A 27,479-nucleotide genomic window follows, 5' to 3' on the forward strand; every position below is an offset into this window, starting at 1 on the left:
ATTCGTACGCACCACCTAGTAAAAGAATAACTTAGGGTTAAGGATTCACGCCTTATGGACAGATAGCTTTTCTTAGCTTTGAACTTGTCGACTGCGTGGTAGAAAGTTCTTGAGACTCGCGAAAATAATTAATGTAACTTGAAAATAGTTTAGAATGTCATAAGGTTTTGTTGGAAGTTAAGCAGCCGGGATTATTTAAGACAAACTGACTTTAACTTAACAATATTAATTTATTAATACTTTACAATAACTAGAGAGAATAACCTTTGAGAATAACTTTTGAAAAAAATAACCGAAAATAACCGTCGGAAAAAAAAATACAATCCCTGAAATCCGTTGTGCAGCCGCTTATATACCCGGCTGAACTTCGGTAGCTCTGCCGTGGAGATGAGGCGTTGCCTCGTCCTACCGACAATATGGACGTTTGGTACGTTACATGTGGCGCATGTTATGACTTTCATCCAGTGCGTTACGTGTGTCACGTATCATGGACTCCGTCCGGTGCACTACAGATTATATAAAAATATTTCATATAATAAAGAGACTGATAAATATGTAAGGTGTCCCCGATCACTTCTTATACCTAATGAGTGATTTACAATAATATTATTAAGGACTTATTGCTAAAAAACTAAGATTTTTATAGGTGGATAACAGGTTTTTAAATCTAAGTATGAGAGGGGTGTGGGATGTAACAATTTCCCCCTTATTTGAAAATGTGCGTAAATATACGTACATTTTAATATTTATCTTTATTTAAGTACGCGTTTAATTCGAATAATGTGCTTGGTCGATCGAGCGCGTCAGCTGCGGATTCTCCCTTTTCCTCGTGGAGGGCAGTAGTCTTGGGTGCCATTTTTGTGTTGGGTGGTTTTTCTTGTTCCACTCTTTTGGCAAGGTGGAGGAGGAAGTGTGTTACTGAACTCCATATGGCTCCTAGGAGATGTAGGCTCCACTCATAAATATCGTGTAATCCGTACCCATGAGTGAGTATGTCGACGATGAACTTCACTAATCGAAGAGGCATAAAAATGGCCAAGACTCCGGCGCTTGCTGATTCGAAGGTTACGAAGGTTCCCCAGAGTCGTTGTGCCGTACTTAATGCAATCTTACTTAATGATTCTTCATCCATTAGGTTATATAAGGAAATTTTGCCTGAAGGTATATGTCTCCCACTAGCTTCTTTAGCAAGAGTGTCGATAATGGCGGGTTTTTCAGCTGGTTCCATGATGTGTGACATGAGTTTATTTAGATCCCCGCTTGTTCCCAGGTGTTCAGGGTCGCGATGTACCTCCACTGTGGCTTCGTCAGAGGTTGAATTACTGGGGGAGGTATTGATTCGATCAGTTTCGGAGTCACTCTATATCAGGTTTTATGTAGATTATACATGTTGGGCAATAATTCATTACAATCTTTTGGTGAAGCTTCTTTCAGGATGATACGTGTTATAGGTGCTAGGAAATATGAGTCGTTCCGATATGTGATCGGTAATTCCTTACAGCATTCCTCAGTCTGCCTGACCTTTACTTCCACAGGAATATATTTTATAATATATATTACTTTTGCTGCGATGACCGCCATGTATTCTGGCTGCTTCATCAAGGCATAAGCCATTTCTTCGGGTGCAATTGTTGCTAAAGAAAGAGCATTTTTGAGAACCTATTGCTCTAAGACACACTTTTGTTGCGTATTGTCGACATATAATGAGGTTAGTTGTGTCTTAAGATGTCTTTCTACATATATAAATTTTGAATTCACATAGGCAAGGATATCTGAGTTCTCTACGGAAGTTTTAGTCTTCCATTTAAATGTTCTTCCAAGTGATGTTTCTATAATGAATAGCTTAAGGTGTTCTGTTTTACGGATAGAGCAAAAAATATTTGCATAAAACAAACTTGCTGGTTCTTGTTAGAGTAAACGTAACGTCTTTTGCTGCACTGTGTAAAGTATGGGTCCTTGAGATGATTCGGCAGGTGTTAGTTTCATTGCTGACCCTTCATAAAGGATGTCATATTCATGGAAGCCACAGCTGTCAATTGAGATGTTTGATCAGTAACTTTCGCTTTCATTCGAGTCGAGGCAGGCTTCCTCGTCCAATGCACATATGGTTCCAAATTTTAGGTGGATTTGATTGGCTTTTGTCATGACAGTGGCGAAGTAGCGTGATCCTAACGGAGTCTTGTACTACTATGTCATCTCTTGTTCCATTGAGGTTGCTATATTGAGACCTTTGCAAGTGCCATCTGTCGTGGCGGTACCATTCAGGGTAAGACTTCTTGTGTCATTGCTGTTTTTCTTTAGGACTTATATGAATGCCTTCGGGTCTAGAGAGAGATTGCCCGTAAAGTACAGCTGTTGGCACAATTGGTGGGTCAATATGAATAAGTATTCTCGACGTCCATTATGAACGATGGACGCGTGTGAGTACATGCTGCAATGAAATATCGTGCGGTATATCTCCACGCGACATTGTAAAACTCTTAAGAAGTAGTAGTCAGCAGTCTGTAGTAAGTCTACGTAAACTGTGTTATTAATTGGTTGGAGATTCGGGATCTCACAATGTAGGAGAGAGTACGATACGAGTAATATTCAGGAATTGCGTAGCGCAATTGTACCCTACCAGTGCTACTGCTATTTTTATTAAGGTTAGCATCGAAATAAAGGTTTTCATTGTAAGGATTTTATGTCGAGTTCTGGACTGTTCTGTTTTGCAAAGCGTCGAAAGGTAGCTGAGGCCGTTAGCTCGTTTAACATCTCTTATATTCTAACTTATAGACTAAGGTGAGACCACCTTACCAACCGTCATCATGGAAGGGAGAGCGATCGTTGCGCCATGCTGCGCTTAGAAAAACCGTGTGTCGTTATTACAAGTTTCCATGATGCCGATTTTTATTTGGATTTAACAATCTTGAGTCTGTTGGCGTGTACTATGCGATTGCTATTATCGGTACGTATTTTTATATTGTGTTTTTTAATATTTCTATTACATCGAATAGTCCGACATATTTGTCATCGAATTTACCTTTATGTGACCCTTTCAGAAAGTACACTCGGTTTCTTATTTTAAAATTGACAACTCGTTGCTTTTTGCCATAATATATTTTTGATTTATTTTTAACGTTAATTTAATTTTGTTTCGCGGCTTCCTGAGACTTATTAATTTGTTCTGACTCGTTCGGTGTTTTGGCTAATTGGCCATACATTAGTTCGTGATGTGTATACATCGTTCCTACAGTGTACGCTTGTATTATATGAAAACATTGCCACATCAATCCAATCGCGTCCCATTTTGGGCTGTTTTCGGTTTCAAAAATTCTACGAGGATGTGGTGTGATCGGTCAATCGAACCGTTTGATTGTGAGTGGTTCGCGCTTGTCTGGTATTGATGGCTTTGGGACTTTCTAGCTACGGCTTTCATTCATTCTGACAAAAAGTTAGTATCTTGGTCGGTCAAGATACCTTTTGGAGAGCCAAATCGGCATATTAAATTTTTAATAAATGCATCAGCGATTTCCTCCGAAGAAGCTTGTTGAAGAGGAATCGCGATAGAATATTTACTGAAAAGATTGCATTGTTAAGATATAGCTACGTCCGGATTTCGTGGTAGGTATCGGATTTACGATGTCCATAGATATTTTATCGAACGCCTTCCCGGGCGTTTCAGTGATAGTCATCGGTTGATGAGTTTTTAACCTAACAAGCTTTTTCGTTTGACAAATTCTTCATTTCTGTATTTAATTTTGAATATCTCTTTTTAAATTTGCCTAATAGTATTTTTGTCGGATTCTAGAGCAAGTTTCCGATACACCTTTATGTCCGCCTACAGGCCTCGAATGATTGTCATGTATTATTTCAATTCGTTTGGTTTCCTTAGGTATCACTATCTCATGCCTTAATATTATGATCATTGTTTCTCTACCTAAAAAGATCGAACGAATTTTGCGCTTTACGTCGGCTCAGGGTATATCTCTCACTGGTCCCCTAGAGATTGCTATCATTTTTAATTGTAGTTCGATGGCCACGTCAAGAAGAAAATGAAGGACTTCGTCCAGGGTCTCTAGTTGAATGGAGAGTGAGATTCTTTCCTTGGCGGGAAACACAGTTAAATACCTTTCATTTTTCTTTATTCTTCCAAGGGTTGCGTCGATGATGGTGGGTAATGTATGGTTGTCTATTAGCTCTTTTGCGTCTAGATCTACTAGAGTTCCGTTAGTCGTAATAAAGAAGGTAATTTTCCCGTTATACATTATCATCCTGTCTGTTATCTCTGTTAGATAGCTGTCGATATGAGCGTAAGTTTCTTCGGTTGGAATTACGTCACTAGTTTCGTCTGTCTTATCGTATACGTCGGGTGAGACTTGAACAGTTTCTTTTATTATATTATCCGCTTCCTTATCTTGAGATTCTTTAGACTCTTGAGTGCTTGCGCGTTTATTTCTAACTATATACATTTCTTCGTCACTCGAGCTTGTTCCTACTATCGGAAGTATTTGTTGTTTATGGAGGTCCACGGGGTTTCGAGATAAAACGTCCGCGTTTACGTTTCTCTTTCCGGCCTTATGTACAATGTTATATTTGACTAGCTTTAATCGCCATCGTATCAATCTCGGTGTAGGGTCTCTCATGGAATTCAGCCATACTAAGGGCCTGTGGTCTGTTACTAAAGAGAAATTAGTACCATAAAGATATGGTCTGAAATAATTCATTGAGTATATAATGGCTAATAATTCTTTCTCTATGGTCGAGCAGTTCTGTTCCGCTTGGTTTAATAATCTCGAGCTTTAGTATATGCAATAGGCAGATCCTTCCCTATTTCACTTCGGCTTAATATTCCTCCGATAGCGTAATTGGATGCGTCTGCTGTAACGACGAATAGTTTTGAAAATTCCGGGTATTGAAATAGTGATTCTTGACATTATAAATTTACTAACGTTTTGAATGACGTCTCTTGGCTCTCCTCCCATTTGAATGGTATGTCTTCTTCAAGAGATTAGTGAGTGGTTTGCTGATAGCGGAGAAGTTTGGTATAAACCTTCTGTCATATCTGGCGAACGTTACACGAGAGCTCTCCAGAGCATAAATCTACAATCACTAAAAGTAGAAAAAATAAAAACTGCAAAAGGTATGATAAGAGATTCCCTGGAACTATTTCATTTACCAGGAGATAAACTCACGTTCACAAATACCATAACTCATAAGATCGAAACCGTAGATTCAACACCCGTTTCCGTACGCCAGTATCGTTTCCCTCCTAGACACAAGGAGGAAATAAATAAACAGATAAACGAGCTCTTAGAAAACGAAATTATTCAATCTTCAATATCGCCTTATAACTCACCTCTCTGGATCGTCCCGAAGAAAGCAAGTGCTGACGTGTTCCATTGCGGAATATAATTCTATTGCTTTGTCGCATGCGTCTGTAAGGTCCCTACATTTATGAGCCGATAAATATGGAAAGTACTCCGTTGGTAGCCCGGTGCAGAAACTATGGAGGGCGAGTTCGTCAATCTCGCACTTTTTTACATCGGAAGCTTCTTCCCAATAATCTTCTTCATCCATGAGTGCCTCATGGAGATCTTTTACTTTACCGATGTATTCTATCATTTATTCATTCTCTCTCATTAGTATATTTCAAAGCTCTGCTTTGTAGTATTCTTGTGAATGACGCGTCCCTAATGTCCATCTGAGTCTGTTACATAACGAACTCATTGTCTTAAGATCGTGCTTCTCGATCGCACAGTACGCGGAATCGTGCAACTTACGTATTGCAGCTAATCGTAAAGAGATCTTCCTGTATCGTTTGTCGCGCTTTCTTACATGCCTTTATAAATGAAGTTAGTGGCATATTTTTTCCGTCAAATTTCGGTATCATACCCAATCATATATATACCCTACACTAAAGATCAATAGCATTAATATAATATTATTAATTAAGCAAATTTAATATATATAGCGTCGATTATTTTTTTCTATTATATAATATTTTATGACTACTATGATGACTACTATCTTTGATTCTAATTTGTAGATCTGTATAGATTTTTCAAGAAATTATTTACTTATTCGAGCATTAAAAAATTAAATTACGTATATGATTCATACTTTTGCTTTTAGAGAAAATAAATCAAAATCTCTGTTTAAAGAGAGCGTTTTCAAAAGTACGCGTCCTGCACCGGACCAGGTTCGCGGATCCGGTTCTCGCAAATTAATAGGAGAACGCGAATTTTTTTGAAAGATCCCGGGGAACTCGTGAGGTAACTGCACGTTAATGAATTGTATCATGAATTGAAGTTATCACAGTATATTTGTTGAAGTATGATACAGTTATGAATGTAGTAATGATTTCTATCGTGCCGATTACATCCGTTAAAGTCGTAGCCAATGATATTCGTAAGAGTCGGTTATCCTACTAATGAGTGCGAATGCTTGGATACCACTGTCTTTAGATTTCTCTCGAACTATCCAAGAAGGTATTAACAAATTAGGAAAGGAAAATAAAAAAAGAGGAATTTAAGTAAAAGGTACATGGAAAGGGAAAGCAATATTCTTATTGATCGTGGGTATGTCTGGATAGTTCATTCGAAATGTTTAAGCAATCTCATGTTTGGTCCTTTATCCTGGTGACCGTGTGGACCCATGAGCGTTGCATTGATATTTGAAGAATAGGTGCTTTGCTCGACACATTATCGAAGACTAGGTACTGCATCATTTCTACGTTACATCATTTTAAAACCTTTAGCTGCTACATATATATACATGTGAAAATCTAAAGATATTGGAAACAATCATAAATGAGATCGAGAATCGCAATAATAACTCTCGAAATATTCTAAACGCGGCTATGATCACGTTCGATTTAATATCGTTTATTCCAGAAAGCCGATTTAGATTCGAAAGAATATCGTCGTAATATGAGATTGTGACAACAACGGTTCCGCACTTCGCCATTCTGTATATATTTACATTCGTCCTCGAATATTCTATTCACTCTCGTCTAATCTCTTATCGTCTTTCTTTCTCTTTAAAGCTTTCTGTCATCACTTCGGTGCTCTTTGCCGACATTTTGTTTCACACTTCACTTTGCACGTTCATTATCTATGTCACTCATTCTTTCACACACACACACATATTCATCATACACCGTGTTGCAATAATAATTACAATATTTGCTAATCTTACAAACAACGTACCTATGCACTTAGCAATTCCTTATGTCCTTTTTCTTTCTTTTTATAATTTTTGAATTGTTGCCGTTTCCTCTTTTTTAATTTTTGAACTTTTCTGTTAAAAAATACATGAAGATGTAGACCCGATTCTCTTTGATTTCTCATTTATAGATAATTTCTCTAGTAATTCTGAAACGTTACCAACAACCTCACCATCCTGTTCGTACTTTGATGATCAATTGTTTCGTTAATTTCCTTCGCCTGGTCAACTATCTTACTTGTGATAATTTCAGTATTTGTTGTAGAACTTGCCTGTTTGATTTTATTAACTTTTACATTTTTAATATTCAATATATCTGCTCTATTATTTTATTCTTATTGTACAAATACGAATGTATGCGTGTATATATTATTAAGGTGAACCCATAATGTGGAACCCATAATATTTCATTTAAATAAATTTCTTCTTTTCATTTGTATTATATTATCTTTGAGGTCGAAGTCTTCAATCATACAACGAGAAAAATCATTACGTGAATTTAATGTTCGAATAATTAATCTCCCTTATATGTCATTAACTTTGCTCTATTTCATTTTTTAATTACTTATTGAAAGCTGAGTTTCTCTTGTTATCATTATGTGAAAAGCTTGGATAAAGCCGGCAGAAGTGAAGAGAATATTATGTTTGATGAGCTCTCATTCTCTTCAGTTTCTACTGTTCCTGTGAAAATGTCATAATTCTTTTCTTGTTTTTTTTTTGAATATACGCATGAAAGCATCTCCATATTCTACTTAATCGATATTTCTAATTGCTCTATTGATATATATGACATCGGTATTTAAATTAATCCATTGATATGCATAAGTCGGTATTATAGATTGCTTTCATGTCATTATTGCAGATTAATTTCTTATCAGTAATTTACATTTCTCTTCCTATGATATTGTAAATTGTTTGGCTCAATAGATTAATAGGCAGCTATTAAGATAATAGGCTAATGGATAAATTCTGAAATTGTAAGGATGACATATTACTGGGAATAGCTGTCACTTCTTCTTCTGTAGTTAAATCTATTCATGCGAGAACTGTCAATGGCACGGATAACTTAATTATTCAATTAGTTTAAGTTTATTTTATCTGCTTTACCAAATGAAAGATCTAAAGTTTCATCGTATATGATGACATAACTGTTCGACCGTTTTATTGATAGACACGTGTTATAAAAAAGATTAATAAATATAAGATATTAGTTCTAGTCGCGACGTTTGCTTGTACAATAGTTGAAATAATCTAGAGATCCATGATAATTACATTCGAAAGGTCCATTCGATTAACGGTACCGATGTTCCATAATGTAGAATTTGGAAATTGATTGATTGATTGATTGATTGATTGAACTTTATTAGCTTTCTCAGCTATTAAAAATTGCAACGTCTGCGGCCTATCGCGTATCGTTTTCATTGTATACTATTTCTAACATATTTCTTAATTTTCTAGTTAGTAAATTCCTTACGATCTTAAAATTAAGTATACACACTGTAGTATGGCCTCTATCTTATGAAAATAAATTGCAACGTTTGAAATATATATTCTTCGTGTACCTACCGCATTGTTTTCGGTCATCCGCATCATCCGGTGCTACGATTATATATAGTACACCTTGATATATAAAATGTATATTGATGTATAATTACCTATACTATTTAAAAAACCTATACTATTAAATATTACATACGTTCTAGTTTTTTTGCGCTAATGAACTTATATCTCGATCTTTTTTCATGATGCAATTTTTCATTGAGAAGATAAGAAATTACTCATTTTATAGCAAAGTAAGTCCGAAAATGGACTTTTTCTCATTTACAAGATTCCGCTTTAGAAGAAAATAATTTTTTGAATTAAAGAAATTCGAAGATGTTCTCTCTACGTTATCTATCGTACATTCGCGAAAGTTAAAAGCAATTTGAACGAATGTATTCTGTTTTTTTTTTTGCAGTACCGGTACAGAGAATCGAACAGTGAGTATGAGAAGAACAGAAGCTATGCAGCAGGCTAGAAGTACGGGAATAAAGAGAGGCACAATGAGAAAAGAGAAATATAAGAAACAGAGGGTCGCGATAGAGATGAGTTGGGCGATGAAAAAGGAGAGAATGAAGAAGGAATGGTGACGGGAAAGAAATGAAAAGAAACAGAAAAAAAAAGTTGAAGTAGAGGAAGAAATTAACGAAGAAAGCAAATATTCATAGAAAATATGAGAACGAGTAGAACTTTTAATGTTGCGTGTAGGTTAACATGGTTCATCTGCCTTCTGGCCAGCAGTTTGGCGCAAAAAGTTATCAAAGTGTCTAGATCAACGCGAGATCTTAACCTGTTCCTGTACTATGAAAAAGGCTGACTTGGATATCTTATGTCAACAGACCGAATTATCGTATATCTCCAAACCCATAAATGCCCTAAAGGGAAAACCAAATATTGTCATTTTCTATTTGATACTCAAACACAATAATTTACCGAAGCTCCAAGGTTACATATTTCTTGGACTGTATATATGTCAACCAATTATTTACAATAGCACTCTGGCTGCGATTGAGAAATCCTCGTGATACTCAATCAGTAAATCTGTCAAGATCAATAGAATATGATTGAAATTTCTTGTATCAAAGAGGATATTGTATCGTTGCTTTCTCCTAAATAAAAATTATCTCGCTCAATTCGACCTTAATTCTCACTCAATCATATTTCGAATCAAGTTAGAGATTTGAACAGAAATATCTACTGATAATGACTGAAAGATTAAACGATGATTCGAACTTAATAAATTCTATTGAGTATTAATAATTTTATTCATTGTTTCAGGAAACTAATTGACAAAGTTGAACTTTCTGCAGAATTATTTAGCAATCGTTCCATCGATTGCGTTAAGAAATCTCCATCATTTGCTTATTTTGAATCTCAATCACAATAATATAAATGGTTTTCATGCCAAAGCTTTCGAAGGCCTCGACATACTTGAAACTCTCACTCTCTACGAAAATGAGAAGAAGCGGATAGAAGCGGATTCATTCAATGTACAATATACAAGTACGATACTTCGATTTATTTATTATTATTTTATTCCAATGCGGCAGGTCACATTTTAATCGTAATGCAAATTATACTAACATTAAACGAAAATTAAAACGTCTCGATCTGAGAGAGAATTAATTAAATAGCATTAACAACTCTCCACGTTGGATATGTTGAAGCAACTGGTGATGCAAGATAATAAAATATAATCAATCAAGGAAGGAGATTTTGAAGGTAAGCTAATGGATTTGATTAATTTTTAATTAATCACTTTCTCATCTGTATCTACGATCAAATACAAAATTAGACAAATACAAAATTTTAACGTTATTTATATAATCCAGATGAAATTATATCATGAAATAAGGTTTTGAACTGCTACTTTTTCTGAGAATTCTATTCTATTTTCTTCAAAAAATATTACACAGAAATATAGCGATTGTCTTATTTACTTGTTTAAGGAAATGTAGAAAAAATAATCATAAATCCTTTAAATAGCAACCAATTTTTTTATCTGGCGCTAAAGATATCGGCGTTACTTAAAAAAATGATTTAAATGATATTGCTTCCAAGATATAATTATTGTCGTGCTTTATAATATCGATGTTTAATCGTATTCGCACTATACCTATACTATAAATTCTTTGGAACTCGACGGATATGAAATCATTCATGACGATCCAGACAGATTTATGGGTTTTGAAAGTGAGTACAATCGAATTGCTTTTAAATTTTTCTTTGGAAGGTAGACTTATTTTCTCACTTCATCTGATTTTAAATAGTTAGTAAGACCGTTCAATTTTCTTTAATGTTTAAAGTAGGACACAGTCTCTCCATTTTCGCAAAAAGTTAGGTAATTTCTTTTTTTGAAAGAAATTTATACTTGATTGCCATGCTTGAATACAGCGGTAATACGGCACAGTGCATGAGTTAAGTATACCGTAGGTATAAACGTATCGCTTGTACAAATCAAACACTTACAAAGAAGTGTGTATGACGCAGGCATGATGCATTACGTGTAAGATTTTTCACCCTCGCTTGGATATATCGTGGATATATAATTACGATCATTATACAATCTCTGTATATTATGTATAAAATATGAGAGTTCAAATGACCTTACTGATACTCATTATATCAAAATTTTATTTACGATTTGAATTTGAAAACCTAATGATTTATTTCCCTAAACTGGCAAACGGGAACAAAAATATCATCGTGCTATTTTTTCCTCTTTTAGAGAATTTACAATATTTAGGGTTAGGAGATAACAATCTACACGCCGTGTTGAGTAATGTGCTGAGATAATTTCATCGTTTGCATCATCTGGATCTAAGAGCTAACAATATAACCATGGATTATCCCGGAGAATACTTTTACCTCCTACGAAGACACGATGATTTTTCTTAACCTACAAAAAAATTTGTAATAACATTTTAGACGTTTCAGAATCAAAGACCTACCACCCAATGGTGGTAGTCTTTGACAATCAGAATTCATTGGAAACGCTCAACTTGCAGAACAATAAACTCGCATACCAGAGGAAGTGACAGAAACTATCGTGATACATTGCGAGATACCGACATAAGTAAGGGTTAATGAAATGATAAAAACTCAATAAATAATTCTGATTATAGACGTAGAAAATTCTATTGACGTCATGGTAAGATATTGGGACCTCGTCAAAATAATTTAATAGAAATTCTTAAAAAAAAAATATTTATAAGAGAGAAATTTGTATACGTGACTAATAAAATATATAAGAAGAAAGAAGTTTTTGAATTATGATTATGACTATCTCTTTTATTATTTCACATAGACAAACTATTGGTCTGCGATTATAGACTACGCTGGTATCCAGCTTGGCTTAAAAATCTTCGCGAAAACAACGAGATTATGTCGAAGAGGCGCACGGTTTGTATGTCCAAGTATCAAGAATATTCTGTGCAAATTATACAGAAAAATTATATAGAAAAAATGGACTGCGTCAAGAGCATAGAGAGGATGTCGTCGAACGGAATTTCCGTTAATCGATGCGTCAGTTTTTCTTACTTCTTCGCATTTGTTTTCATCGGCTTGTAAACATTTCATCTTTCTCGTCGTTTCCATTGATATCAACTTTATAATCTTTTCCTTCTTATTTTGTTACTCGTTTTATTTTTCTCTTTTCATTATATCATTTATAAACACTATTAATAACTTTTCCAAATAGATAAATTCCAAATAGATAATTTTTCAGATTATTCAAAATTATAGTGAGCGATGTTATAGACTGTTCACAAAAATATAATTCAACGAATTATTTCTTACATTTTCTAGTTGAAAACATAATCGATGTAAGTGGAATTAAATGAAATTTTTGAATATGTGCACAGCATTTAGTATATTTTTAAGTACAATTGCATATTGAAATTGGAAAAGAACTTTCTATCTTGAATGAGAACTTTTGAACAATTCTGCATTTTTTAATTATTATCATTATCATATTTGTAATTATGTTCTATTCCAATTGCTTTTAGCAATCTAAAAGTCGTGTTTAAAGTTATGCATTTAAAAATGCCCTTCAAGTCAATAATTTTAAATAAGTGCACGATGCCATGTTATGGCAATAGTTAATGTATATAAATCAAATGACATAGTTCTTCAACTAGTCTAAGTAATAATCACATCAATCTGATATTAATGAAACATTATACGCTTAAACATTATTTTGTAGAAATTTTAATATAAATAACAATTATTGAAGGTTTTTTATACCGTAAATAATTAAATTTATATTTCGTGCTTTCCTTCAGAAATGCATACACACCCACATACATATTTTTTATATAGTAGCCAGTTTAGGAGCTCTAATACGCGAAAATCGAAAAGTACTAACGTTAACAAATCTAACAATGTTCTCCTATAACGAAAAGAAAATATATTAATCATACACGATCAATGTTCAAAGACATGAAATATAATAGGATTTGACGTATCAATATGTAGGTGCACTTTACAATTTAATTTTTTATCTATTTTTATGCATCCCTATATCACGTTGTAAAAAAATGTTAACGCATGACTCTATCTAACATGTAATACATATAATACTTAAACAAAGAAAACAAATTGCGAATATTATATTAGAAGAAACGAAAATTAGTTTATTAGAAGCTGAAAATCTGATCTAAAAATAAATTAACACATTCTAGAGTCTACGGACTATGACTCTACAAGTTTCTTTGGTTTTTCCATTAGCAATGGCTGTACTCGACTTTTTTCTTTCCAAAACTTTTCTTTTATGAACAAAAAAAATTTAATATTTAATTAATTTTTCATATTAAAATAAACAAAATACCTCAGATGACTCCTTTCAACAAGTGACCATTCTAATTAAAGAATAAGATCATGATTCACCAATTTTTTTCAGAATCTATCCGTCGCACTTATGTTTCTGTTCATTTTTTTGTACAACGATATCGATATATCGAATTAAATCGCGTTTAAATGAGATGAGTACAAAGCGATGCATATAACATATAAACTACATCACATTCAATTTAGACGGAATCGAGTAAATAATGCCCGATTTCATCACTAATATCGCGAGCAAAAGAAAGTGTTTATTAATTGCTCCATTAATTAATTATACCAACGAAACAAGAAGATCTTATCCTGAGCTAATAGACATAAGAATGCACAATAGATTTAGACAATTAAGAATATACCACTCGTGAGTAAATCCAAATAAGGAATTACCCCTGCTCGTCAATAATTTATTTAAGATATTACAATCAGTAACTTGTGCTGATTCGGAACTTTCATCTTCGGCATGATTAAGTACTGAAGGTATTTTAAATTTGTTCACTCACTACTTAAAAAGTTCTACGATGGTTCCAAAACACTTGTCCACGATGTAAGTAAAAATTAAAGAAGAATGGATCCATAGAAAATTGAAAACAATGTAGTTCGATACATAAGTAAGTTGAAAAGCTCAACTTCGTTGTAGACTAATAAGACACGATCATAATGATGATCAGTAAAAAGACAAACAAATTTTTATTAAATTTATATTAATAGCAAAATTGTGAAATTATTAGGAATAAAATAAAAAAATTTACTTATCAATATGCTTTTATAGAAGAAAATGTATTTATTTTTTGATCATTTTCTTCGATGCACTGACTCTACTACGCGAATAGTGTAATACAGTATAAAAAGAAAAATAATTTTAGACTTTATAGAAACAAATCATAAGACTGACTGCTTTGCTCGCAATCGATTTAAGTGCATATGATACTAAAACTTAAATCACTAAACGTGGACGAAATTAAAGTAACAAACGAAGAATCCTAATTCATGATTGTTATATTATTTAAACGGTACAACACTCGTTTCATTATCACCAACATGATTGCATTGATTATCTGAAAAAAGAAAAAAAAACAAAGTTATTAGTATGATCTTTATAATGAAAGTTTTTTTTGAATTATGAAGGAAATGTTTAAAAAAGAAATTTACTTACTCTAGACTTTGTTGCACAATCAGCTTTCTGAAACATGAAGAATATGTTAACACAGACTCTACATCGCGAATTTATATTGAATCTAATTTTATTTAATCAGATTATTTTAAATATAAATCAAACGGATTACGAATAAACACTGCTTTTACTTCATATATATATATATATATAATATCTCGGATTGATTATGTGAGGTGATTAACGAAAATATGTTTTTCTGTGAACAAAGGAACAAAGAACAATTTACGTTTATTATTCACACTACTTAAATTTTATTTAATATATTATCTTTTATGAATTTCTTTATACACTCTCGTGCTACTAATCTCGTCTAAGTTCTATTTCGTACTGCCCGTTTCTCTTCCAAATCTTAACGGCTCGATTTGTAGGTAGCAAAAGAATTCGTAAATAACAAAGGACAATGGAAGGGCGGATCATGAGACGCGCGGCAAATCTACCTGAAGAAAGTATACTTTCTTTACATATATATATATATATATATATATATATATATATATATATGTATGTATATACGCATATAAGAACATTGAATTTAATACAAAATATCGATCGATCACAATTATAAACACAAAATTATTGTTCAGTAGGTAGTAAAAGTGAGGAAAATATCGATGTTATGAAAATAAAGTAAAAAATTTTTTTCTTATAACTGTCAGCGTATAGCAGTGTAGAGCGTATAGAGGACCAGACCCAGTACACTTCCTTGTGGTACACTGGCAAATATTACGTGTACAGCTGAGTGCGAGTCTTTAACTTTAACGTAAAAGGTTCTATTGTTTAGGGATGATTTAAGTAAGAGGTAAATTGATACTTGTAAGTGTTGTTTTATAGTTTTCAATAAGCATTCATGCCATACCTTGTCAAAGGCTTTTCCGACGTCTAAGAATAGACGTGATAGTATTTCTTGTTTTCCATAGCAGTTGTTATTTGGTTAATTAATCTGTGGACCTGTTCAGTTGTAGCATGTTTCTCCCTAAAGCCAAACTGGTGATTTCTTATTAATCGTTTTTTATTAATAATATTTTTTAATTCTAACTGATATTACTTTTTCTAAAAGTTTGGGTAGAATAGGTAATGAGGAAATAGGTCTGTAAGAAGATCGTTCATGAATATCTTTATTCGGCTTAGGCAGCATTATTATTTCTGCCAGTTTCCATGAGTCAAGGAGGTAATGGATTCTAAGTACGGCATTATATATTATGGTAATCATTCTGATGGCTTTTTTAAGAGTTCTTTAATTACTTTCGCATTAAGAGATCAAATCCTGGAGCTTTTTTTGGTTTTTATTGTATTTATCAATTACTTCATTTCTCTTTTTTGTAGTCTTGTCTATCAAGTTGCTTTGATCTTCGCTTTCAATACTATCGCATACGGTTATAGCATTTACTGTCGTGGTCATACTATTTCCTTGAAAAAAGTTTGATATAAGTGGTTAGCAAATGTCTTGGCTTGTTCCATGGAAACGAATGTCTTTGCCCAAGATCCATTTGGTTTTCGCAGTGCTGGAGTCCGCGTTATTGGTTTTTAAAATTTTTTTGTTGCCTTCCAGAGTGAATAGTTTATATCTTCATTTGGCATAAGGTTTAAGAAATATTTGCTAAACTCGGAATTACAGTATTCTTTGATCATTATTTTAACCTCTTTTGTGAGTGCATTTAACTGCCTTTTATTTTCTTCTGTTCTATGCCTTTGCCATTTGTATATAACTTTTCGTTTTTGTTTAATTTTCTGCAAAACATAAACTAGATGTGAACAACTCTTTTTATTTTCTTGCATATTAGGAGTAGATAAGCATGCTGACACTTGAATTATTTTTGTTATCTCGTCCACGGTATTCTCAATGTGTTCTGAAGTTTTTAAAGTGATCTTGCAATTTAAGTTTTCGTCAATAGTTGACCGAAATTTATCTCAGTTCGTATTTCTATTGTATAATTTGGATATAGTTTTTATGTGGATTGGTTTTTGTAGAAATTCTATCAGTATAAGTGTGTGTCAGTTAATTCTGTGCTTGAGATTAATTTGTAGTGCGCCTTGTTCAGTCCTTTAGTTACGTGAAATCTAGAAGATCTGGTGATTTGTTTGATGCTACTGCCCAATAGGTAGGTTCCTCGGTTGAAAATGCTATTAATGATCATTTCTGTGTGATTTCGAGCATTGTTTTACCCCTAATTGAAATTCTTTTTGATCCCCAATATTTGTGCTTAGCATTCTAGTCCTACTGCTATAGATTTGTTTCCTAGACTTTTAAGGAAGTTTGAATATCGCTCTTGAGTAATTTTATGTTTAGGCGGTGAATGCATAGTCGATATTTGTATTTCACCAGTTATGGTTTCTAGTGTAATTGTTGCTTGTAGATAGTCAAGTGAAGTATTGGCATATAGATGGTGTTCAATATTATTTTTAATGATAATCGCAAAACTCCCGTGTGTATTTCCCGATGGATGTTTGGTATCATATATGCTGTATTTTTATATTATTTTTAACTGTAAAGTGAATTTCCGAAATTGCCATAATATCGATGTTATGTGAGTAGATGAAAATTTTGAGTTCTTGAAGTCTTTGTTATAACCCTTTACTGCCCTAAACAGCTACTCTGATTGGCCCACCCGTCGTTATTTGTAGGTATTCAAGAATTTTGTTAAGAGATTTAACATAATGGTTATTTGATATGTTTTTTGTTGTAACGGTGATGTTTGTATTGAGAGCATGTCTGTTATGAGCTTTGTATTTTTAGCAGATTGGATTAAAAGTTGTTTAAGTTCTGTATATTTGTTTCTAGGAGAATTTTTTTGAGCAAGTAAGCGGTGCTAGATTTTGTTGTTGCGAGCTCTGTTTGCCTGTTACTTGTGCATAGGTTCTATTATTCTTGTAAAACTGTTTAGTATAGTTTTGAGAAATGTCTATTTTTGGATTGTATTCTGTGGTATAAGGAATATGGTCATTGTTAGATTCAGATAGTGTTGTTCTTCGTCTTAGGGAAAGAAATGTTTTGGATTGTAATTATTTACGTACCAAACAGCCTTTATTTATAAATGCTGGTTGATTACCTTGGCAGTTAAAGAACTTTACGTTTACTAGTTTACCTTGTTCTGAGCAAAATGTAGTGAAGTGATTGCCTGCACATTTAACAGAAGCAGGTAACCTATTGCAGTAATTCTTCGTATGACCGTAGGTTTGGCAGCGATGGCATTGAGGTATGTCACGTTTCCGGTCTTGGCAGTTCGAATTTAATTAATATGTTCAGTAGTTTTTCTATGCTCCTTGTTATTATTTTTTTGGTTCATGTTCAATAGCAAATAGAGGTAATGGCTGTTTAGTATCATATTTAACTATATTATTAATCGACCTAACAATGTGTTTGTGTTGCTTGAGTTCTTCAATGATTTTCTGTAAATTTATTTTTTGATGAATTCTGCGTAGAATTATTTTGTAACTTCTTTCAGCTTTAAGTTGATAGATGTGAAAATTTGCGTTTTTGTTTTTTAACTCGTTTATTACTTTCCCATAGTGATCCAAGGATGATAACTGGATTTTTGTCTGATTATCTTTGAGTTGCTTTAAAATAAAATCTTTGTTACCTGCTTGTTGAACAAATAATTCTATCAGGGGTACAATGACTTGAGCCAGAATGTAAATAGGAGGAGATTTATTTTCTTCATTTGTTTAGGCGTCTTCATTTGTTTTGATGTTACCTGTTGGTATAGTATCGGTTTCAGAGAGAATACTATATGAGTTTTGTATAGGTATATCTTGTAGCCATATCTCGGATTGATGGAACGTGCGTGAATTTGTCATATCTGTGTTTGTATTAGATTCCCTCTTGTTGCTAGTAGATAGGGATTCAGCTCAGTAGATTTAGTGGACATGTCGATATCCCCTACTTCGTTATTTGATATATTCCCTATGGAACATGTGTTTCCTAATTTTGAGATTTTTAGCTCTATTGGTGGCATATTTGAGCCAACAGCCGTACGATGTACGCTTACTGTCTCACCGTGCCGAGATAATATAAGAACTGTAAACAAAAACAAATCGCGAGGAATAGGAAATATGTCTATCCTGTATCAAGTTAGCGAGCAAACTCAAAAAGCAAAAAATAGAAGATAAATTATGACGCAAAATTTCGTACCAACTTGCGAACGCGTTTTCTGCTATTGCGGATTCTGATATCGATTGATATTTTAGAAGAGGTTGTTAGAAAAATCCAGACGTCTAAGATGGCGACGAGATCATCAGAAGGGAATCGAAATGACCCACCGTAATTCGATTTTAAATGTAAAGAAAAATTTTCTAATCAAATAAGTTTTTATAACTCTATGGTACGAGTTGCAACCAAGCTTCGTCGTCTCGTTAATTGTAAGTAATAAGAATATTTTTTCAAACGTACATGCTTATTTTACATATTAATCAATTTTTAAAAACGCGACTTTCGCGCATAAATGTTGGGAAGATATAGCATCGCTTCGTTTAAAAAATATTCGTGAAAATAAATTCCTAGCGATGTTTTCTATTTCGAATTATCCTGTTTTATTTTTGCAGTGTCAGTATTTGTTTCACTTTTTAACGTCTTTGTTATTCTTATAAAAATTTCATCGATAGTCGTCGTAAACCGAATCGTAGCTTTTTAGTAACGCCACTTTTTCATCGGGCTAGTGCTTCATTGTTAGCTCGTTTTTAAACATAAGTAACTAGTCTTAGAGAATAAGGATGACGGTATCCATATGATAAGTTTTGTGATATTTTGGCATGATCTTTTAGTATTTACTGTTATTCTTTTTCCGTCAACCGCGTAACATTATGCCGATCATATGTTGCTATATCGCATACGATTTGTTTTCATTGGAGATGTTTTTCTTAGTAATTATTTTTTTTATTAACGCAAAGTGTGCTTTAGCGTTTATTAATAAAGTCGAATTATTGTATATACAAAATAAGTAAACTTGTCAAAGTGTAAATATGAAAAAAAGGAATATCTAAGATAATTGATACAACGAAGAGAACATTTATAATTATTCAGTTTTTTGTATCTGTTCTTACAATTAATTCAAATATATGTGTTCTTTTACGATTTTCGTAATTGGCTAATCTTTAGCACTATAGAAGAACATTAATAATCAAACTGAATAATAATCAAAACTAAATAATCGGTTAATAATCGGTGTCTTGGGAATACATCGGTTGGATAGTTGCATATTTGCTCATTGCAGCTTGCTGATTGGTCAGTATTTTGCACATTAATAGAATGATGTTGTTTGGCCGGTCGTTAGCACTTTAGTAGGCTTTCGGAAGTTAATCAATGTGAATTTTGATCTAGCGATTGGATTGTAACTTTGACATCTATATTTATCATGGCAGTATTATTCCCAGGATTGTTAATTAAGTGTGTATCCTGATGGAACGAATTTATTTAGTTCAAAAAATAGATTGACGAAAGTTGTTTGAATACTGGAGAGAATTCTGTTACCGTATGAAACGCGTGGTTACTCACGTGTTCAGTTGGATCATCTAATCAGTTGGTAAAAACAATACGACTAAAAGCCCGGGAAACTACTTAATTACTTCCTCTCGTACCCTTTCTCTTTATTCCTCTTCTTCTTGTTCGATATTTTATTCGAAGATCGTTGTTCTATTTCTTTATCTTTTGCTTTCTTTCTTTATTTTTTCATTTTTTTGGAAGAATGAAAAGAGACTCGAGAAAACTATCGTTCGAAATTTCCACGGAAATTCATAAAGAAGAATTTTTTATTTACATATATAGAACACACATGCTTATAATATATATATAATATCTCGGATTGCTTATGGGAGGTGATAAACGAAAATATGTTTCTCTGTGAACAAAGGACAATGAAAGGGCGGGCTATGAGATGCGCGGCAAATCTACCTGAAGAAAGTATACTTTCTTTACATCTCCCCCCCCCCCTCCGCAGAATAAAATTCGTACAATTTTTAGTCCTCGTCTCCATCTTCTGATATTGGAAGTAATTTTGTTATGTGGAAGAATCCGGTTTCTTGTTTTCGTTTTCCTGTTTTTATTTCGTATATTGATTCTGAAATTTTTTTTATTATTGGGAAAGGGCCAATTCTCAATTCGTCTAATTTCTTTCTATTCAACTTATTGCCATCTTCTATATATACCAGGTCTCCTGTGTTAAACTGGTGATTTTTTCTAGGGCTAGTTCTTTATCTCTTATCCAATTTTCTTTATCATTTTTTCTTTTTATTTCTTCGGGTAAAATGCTGGTGTTTGTTCCATCTAACAAATATTTAGGCGTAAAGCCGGTTACTGTATGCTCTGTTTCATTATATTTATCCAAACATTCTTTAGCGATCGTTGTCCAAGCTCTTTTTTTTCCTTCTCGTTTATCTTGCATCTTATTTTGTTTACTAGTGTCTGATTCAGTCTCTCGTTCAGACCGTTGGAGAAAGGCGCATTGACAGCCGTAAAAATCAATTTCGTGTCATTTTTTATGAGGAATTCTTTAAATTCTCTTGAGTTTATTGATCTGCGAGTATCACTCCTATTTTTTCGGTTTCTAGTATTTTACTTATCAGCTTGATGAAATCCGTTGCACTCTGGGTTTTTGATGTTATCATAAACGCGTATCTTGTAAAATAGTCCACCAGCAGGTGGAGGTATCTTTTTCTTGATCTTTGTCCTCCGAAACCTCCAATGGTATCTATTGACATGATTTCGAACGGTTTCATTTGCCGGTCCTAGTTGTGACATCCATCCATATTTTCCTTGCCCCCTGGATTTGTTCTTAATGCATATTTCACAGTTTTGGCAAACTTTTTTTATATTTGCAGTAATACCTTTGGCTGTATAATAAGGAGATATCCTGTTTGTCATTTGTTTGATTCCTATATGACACCATTCAGAATGTATTTCTTTAATTAATTTTAAGCTTAGTTCCGTAGATAAGATTATTTTTTCTTTGTTTCTAATTTTTTTTATAGAATATTCCGTCTTTTTCTATTAGTTTTGTTTTGGTTCTCTGCAGTGTTCTATTTTCTTTTTGATCTGTTTTTATCTCTTTTATTTCTATTAGATTAACTATTTTTAATATTTCTTCCGTATTTTTGGATGGTTCCAGTACTGGATTTCTGCTTAGATTATCTGCTTCAGCGTTATCTTTCCCGGAATATATTTTATTTTAAAGTCATATTCTGATAAATAGTACGTTAATTCTCCAATTTCTTCATTTGTTCTAGCTTTTATGTTCATACCTTCTAATGGTTTATGGTCTGTGAATATCGTGAACTTTCTTCCGATCAGCCAATGTTGCCAATACTTTACCGCTTACTTGATTGCCAGGGATTCTAAGTAAATTGCTTTTTTTCTCTTTTGTGAATCATTTAGTTTTTTCGAAAAGTATGTTACTGGCTTTTCTTTACCATCACTCTATATTTGTTTAAATATCGCATCAATGCCTTCCAGTGATGCATCCGTGTAAATTCTTATTGGTAAATTCCTGTCAAATATTTGCAACACTGCTTGAAAACATAATAATATTTTTATATTTGTGAAAGATTTTTCACACTCTTCAGACCATATAAACTTTTCATTTTTTCTTAACAGTTTATGTAATGGGTCTAGTAGTATTGAGCTTTTCGGTTTTTATTAGTCCGCTGTGATTACTAACAAATTTTTCATTTCCCGGCAATATATATCTTTCTTTGTCCTCAGTATAGATAGAGATTATAACAATTACGTTTGTTTTTCTGTCGCTCGGTGATGCCACAAATTTAAATGCGAATTGTAGTTTTCTTTCCATTATAAACAAAAATTGTCGTTTTATAATATCTCGGATTGGTTATGGGAGATGATAAACGAAAATATGTTTCTCTGTGAACAAAGGACAATGGAAGGGCGGGCTATGAGACGCGCGGCAAATCTACCTCAAGAAAGTATACTTTCTTTACATACATATATACACATTGGTACGTATATAAAAAAGAAAAATAAGTTTGATTGAGAGAAATGAAACCACCCAACTCTATTTTGCTTATCCCCCAGTCCAACCCGGTCCCCCATCCTTCCAATTCCTGTCTTTTATTAGTCTTATTCCCTTGCTATGCAAATAGTCATTCCCTCGAACGTAAATATGGAACGTATATATATATATATATATCACTGGTCAGATCTGACATGTCTCATCTATTTTTACTTCGTATTAGACTCGCATTATCTCGTTCGTAGATCAGCGTCGATCGATCGATAAATCCATCGTTTCGAATGATCGTTATCATTTCCAAGAAAACTTGCTAGAAATAAATAAGTAGGTATCTAATTTACTTCCAAATTGTGATGACTCGTCGAAAAGTATTAGAGTGAGGGTGGGAGAATAAAAAAAGAGTGGGATGGGGATAAGGATTAATATTTAATTTAAGAAAAAGTACGTATAATGTGTTATGAGTATGTCATAAAATGAAATGGCAAAGTCACTCTAAAGTAAATTTTAATGAATAGTAATTCGAGATATAGTAATGACAGTGAATCTTTAGCCTATGTGATGAATCTGTCCTCTGTCTATGTGTATGTATATGTTGGGAAGAACACTGATGATTCTTACACGTCAGAGTATTTATGAGAAATTAATTATAATTTATCGAAACATCGAATCCTCCCGTCAACGTTAATTCCTCCATGAATGATGATAGTTCCTTATCATGTTTCTAAACGTCTATCAAAATTCATTAACACTAGATATACAGGCTATTTTAATATATTATATCTACCAAAACCAGTCAGAATGACTGGTGTAAAAAAAATCCTTATTGAGGCTTCCAGTCTTTATTCACACTTAAAACATGACAAAAAAGTTGATTAATATCTATTTTAACAGATAAATGGATTTATAGTCATTATCAAGAAATAAAATGCTCAATTGTTTACAGTTTGTCCATCACAATTTTTGCATATGTAGATTTTGCTGTGTGTACACTTTCCGCATACACTTTTTTTGCATGTATTGCAAATTTTTGTAGTCTTATTGTTGTTGCAATATCCTATTTGACACCATTTGCGTACAGGAACTGTGCCACTTGTAGTTGGTATATCGGCTTCGTGTGGTTTTTGCCTTGAAGTCTGATATTCTGAAGCAAGCACTTCTGCTAATCGAAACGAAAACTCTTTACATGTGATATTTTCTCCTGTTGTATTTTTGTACAATATCCAGCAATTTATTCCGGCTAAATCTAAAATATCGAAAAAGACTTGAAGTTGCCACCTTTCGGAATTTGATTTCACGGTATATTTTCATGCCATTTGATCAATGACATCGACGCTAAATTTAGTTCTATTATAAAACGATACAGTTTCAGGTAATTTCTTAGCAGTTTTATCAATTGTGACGTGTTTATGCTTTGTACTTAGTATAAGTACTTTTTTATTTGGTTTGTTCTTGTAAACGGTAAGTGTGAATCCATTGAATTAATATAACGATGTTGAGAAATGAGCCATGCCGTATTTTTTCAGTTTGCAGGTTTTCTGCAATTCCCTTTTATTTGCGCGTATTGTTCCAAGCAACGAGGTATTTTCAGATCTTAATTTTAACGCCAAAGAAAAACTTGTAGAGAAATTATCGGTTGTCACAGTTCGACCCGTCATGGTATACGGTTCAAGAAGTTTCATTAGAACAAATTCGTTTAAAGGGATTGATGCATCTCGAGCCTCGTCTTTTCCTAAATACGGAAACCCACTTACTACATATTTCATCTATACATCAGACGCCAGCCAGAATTTTATTCCATATTTATGGGATATAATTCCATATTTATATATTCCATATATATTGTTTGGCATATACTGGGTAAATCTGTATCTGGCTTTTGTTGGAAAGTGTTGCTCATCCACGGTAATATAAGCTCCCAGTTTGAAGCAACTTTGACTGCTTTCAATAAATTTGTCCCAAACAGCTAAGACTAAAGCGAATTTGTCTGTTTGCAAACGTAGACCCTTCTGATTTCTTTTGTCGAAACGAATATATCGCAGAATCTCAGTAAAATCGCTTCTACTCATAGCGCTGGAGAAAAATGATGGTTTCCACTTGTTTTTCCACGAATATTGAAGCCTCAAATTATTTCCTTCGGACGCTCCACGAGCGTACAATATTGCAAGAAACGCCTTCAATTTTGCTTGCATAACTGTCCAGTTTTTCCCCAAAACTCGAGAGGCTTCTGACTCTGTACAAATTCGTACATGTTCCAAAATATGGTTATCAATCAGTAATAGGAACGCACTACTTAGATTCCCCTTCATAAAGTTTCGTTTAGCATGTGCTGTTGGTCCGTGTATATCTTTGAAAACAGTTTGAATTGGTAATCTACCAAGAACACCACTTTCTTTAATTCTTTTCCAAATAGTCCCGTCTAAAGCAATTTCAGTTTGCTTATTTGGTACGTTACTTTCACCTTCGTCTTCAGAACTGGAAGAAAATCATATGCATCGTCTCGTACGTTTGTTTGGAATATTTTCACAATTACTGTCGTTTGACTGATCTATATTTTCATTATCAGAAATTTCCTTATCATTGCTCTCGATAATAGCACTGTTTTCATCACTGGATCAGTTTGTCTCTCCAATAATTCACCGTCGCTGTCATATAATTCATCACTTTCTACATCTGAACATTCCTGAGGTATGCTGGTTGCATTTTTCAAATATCTAGAAACATTTATTCGTTTTGCCATTTTTAGGGCCTGACGATCGCTAAAAAAAAGTTAAAATCAAGTAACTCTCTCAATATTTAGTATTCTTACAAAAGAATCAATTTTTGAATATTTCAATATACACATAAATGTTTCTTGCCCGTGTCACTGTGGGGATAAAAGTGAATGATTACACCTTGAGATCGATTGGACTAAGAATTTATTTCGTGTGTGCCCGAAACAATGAATTATATTCTTGGACGGGCCGCAACGCTGGGCCCGGTTCCTAAATAAATACTGCGTATAATCGGATCATTGCCGATAACGGAACGAATGACGCATGGGGCGCCATATATAATGTATCGGTCTCATGATTCTCCAGAAATCATATTTCTGTATCGATAAAACGTTGCAGTACCCATCAATTGTTATAGCTTCCCCAATGTCTTTTTTTTACAAAATTTCTTCATAGAAACGTGCATCAGTAATTTTGACTGATACTGGTATAAGTGTCAATAACAAAAAATATATTTGTTAATATTATATATAATGTAATATTAAGTTCATAAAATGTATTCTCTATTTATAGCTACAAAAGTCACACATCATTTCAGAAAGCAATTGTTACATGCAGTAGGAATTTTGAATTTAAATTGCATGACCAGTCAAAAGACTGGTCTGGTAAATCTAATTTCTTAATTTCTCTTGCCGTTTCTCTTGTAGGTAGTAAGTGATATCTTTATTTTATTATAAATCGTTTAATACGCATAATTATGTCAGCTCATGATGTTTCGTCTCTCGCGAAGCTAGTTACATACAGTAATGAATGATTAATAGTATGAATAATTAATATTAAATAATTACTCAGATGTATCATGTTAATTTGCTTATAGAGACGTCCTCGAGTTTTGGCTGCACAAAGGGAATAGAGAACAAATAAGTAATGACGCGGGAACACATAGTCTCTAGTCTCGGTTCAAATATCTAACGTTATGTGAATTGATTAGCGCTAATGGATGTGTAACAATGAGAAGAAAATTCATTTGCTCAGCTGTCGTATAGTATACGAACATAATTGATGTTACTTTGCGAGAATGCTCAACGAAATATTTTTGATACAATTACCTATTTTTACAAATACGAAAATCGTTTTAACGATCGAAATATCTCACCATGGATCTGACAAAAGGAATCTACTTTCTCTCTCACTCCCTCTCTCTCTCTCTCTCTCTCTCTCTCTCTCTCTCTTTTTCCTCGTTAACTTGTTTTATTACGAGACACTTTGCAACGATTATTCCACTTGAATAGAATTTGATAATACTACAACAGTGGTGCAATATATAAAGGATGGAGAATATACACGTTTTGTGGACTAAATTTTTTTCATAATAAAATGATATATCAATAATGATTTGCCCTAGATACATATAAGTATATATATGTATATTAGGTTGCAGTGCAGTGCGCTTTCGTCGAAACCTTTGTGAAAGAAGATATGGAAACGATCCATTATATATTACATATCTACGTACATACATATCTAAGTTATAATCAGTTATAATAAATTATATTATTATACCTAATTTATTACATAAAATATTTATTACATAAATTATATTATTATACCTAAGTTATAAAAAATTCGTTTATTCGAAAGGATTATTATAATGAAAGAATTCGTTTCTGTCATAATCAGACCCTGATATACCAGTGAAGCAAACACGCAATACACAACAGTGGATTTTATAGAATAGGACCAGATTTTATTACTCGCCCGCATTGTTAAATTTCTTGATAAATCCATCAGCTCACTCGTATGTGAAGCTCGTGCACGTATACATAATAATAGTGTTGATAACGTGAATGAACCTTGCTGAAGTTAACCGCATAATGACCCTTTGAGATCATTTATTACATACAGATTGTTGCATGCTCACGAAGGATCATGTTTATGCTTGACGTCGTAAAATCAAGCGCTATCCCAGTATATAGCTTTTTCGGACGGCTTGTATCATAATGGACTCCAGTGAATTAATGCACCTGAGCATCTTTCCTCTTTCTCACG

The 27,479-nt window shown here is 33.3% G+C and overlaps 2 protein-coding genes across 3 annotated transcripts; both read right to left on the reverse strand.

The window, feature by feature from the left end:
• Positions 1-299: 299 nt before the first annotated feature.
• Positions 300-10,434, reverse strand: LOC118450516 (uncharacterized). 2 transcript variants are annotated; one of them, XM_085664510.1, is made up of 4 exons: positions 5,339-10,434; positions 5,175-5,251; positions 4,932-5,091; positions 300-4,860 (listed from the first exon to the last, which is right to left on the reverse strand). In XM_085664510.1, the coding sequence occupies exon 4, from the start codon at positions 1,238-1,240 to the stop codon at positions 740-742; it is 501 nt and encodes a 166-aa protein (XP_085520636.1). In that variant the 5' UTR covers positions 1,241-4,860; positions 4,932-5,091; positions 5,175-5,251; positions 5,339-10,434; the 3' UTR covers positions 300-739. Both variants share the same exon structure in this region, with proteins under 2 accessions (XP_085520636.1, XP_085520637.1).
• Positions 10,435-18,552: 8,118 nt separating this feature from the next.
• LOC146872048 (uncharacterized) lies at positions 18,553-25,456 on the reverse strand. Its single transcript, XM_085664497.1, is given in 4 exon segments — positions 18,553-18,776; positions 23,708-24,063; positions 24,643-25,191; positions 25,314-25,456. Coding segments are annotated over 4 exon segments (1,272 nt in total).
• Positions 25,457-27,479: the final 2,023 nt, after the last annotated feature.

The sequence above is a fragment of the Vespa mandarinia genome, unplaced genomic scaffold (assembly GCF_050613455.1).
Source record: "Vespa mandarinia isolate Hongniang unplaced genomic scaffold, ASM5061345v1 scaffold_61, whole genome shotgun sequence".
NCBI lineage: Eukaryota > Metazoa > Arthropoda > Insecta > Hymenoptera > Vespidae > Vespa > Vespa mandarinia.

Bases quoted from the DNA above. Each gene is read 5' to 3' on its own strand.
- LOC118450516 (XM_085664510.1), bottom strand. From the start codon at position 1,240: ATGTCACACATCATGGAACCAGCTGAAAAACCCGCCATTATCGACACT.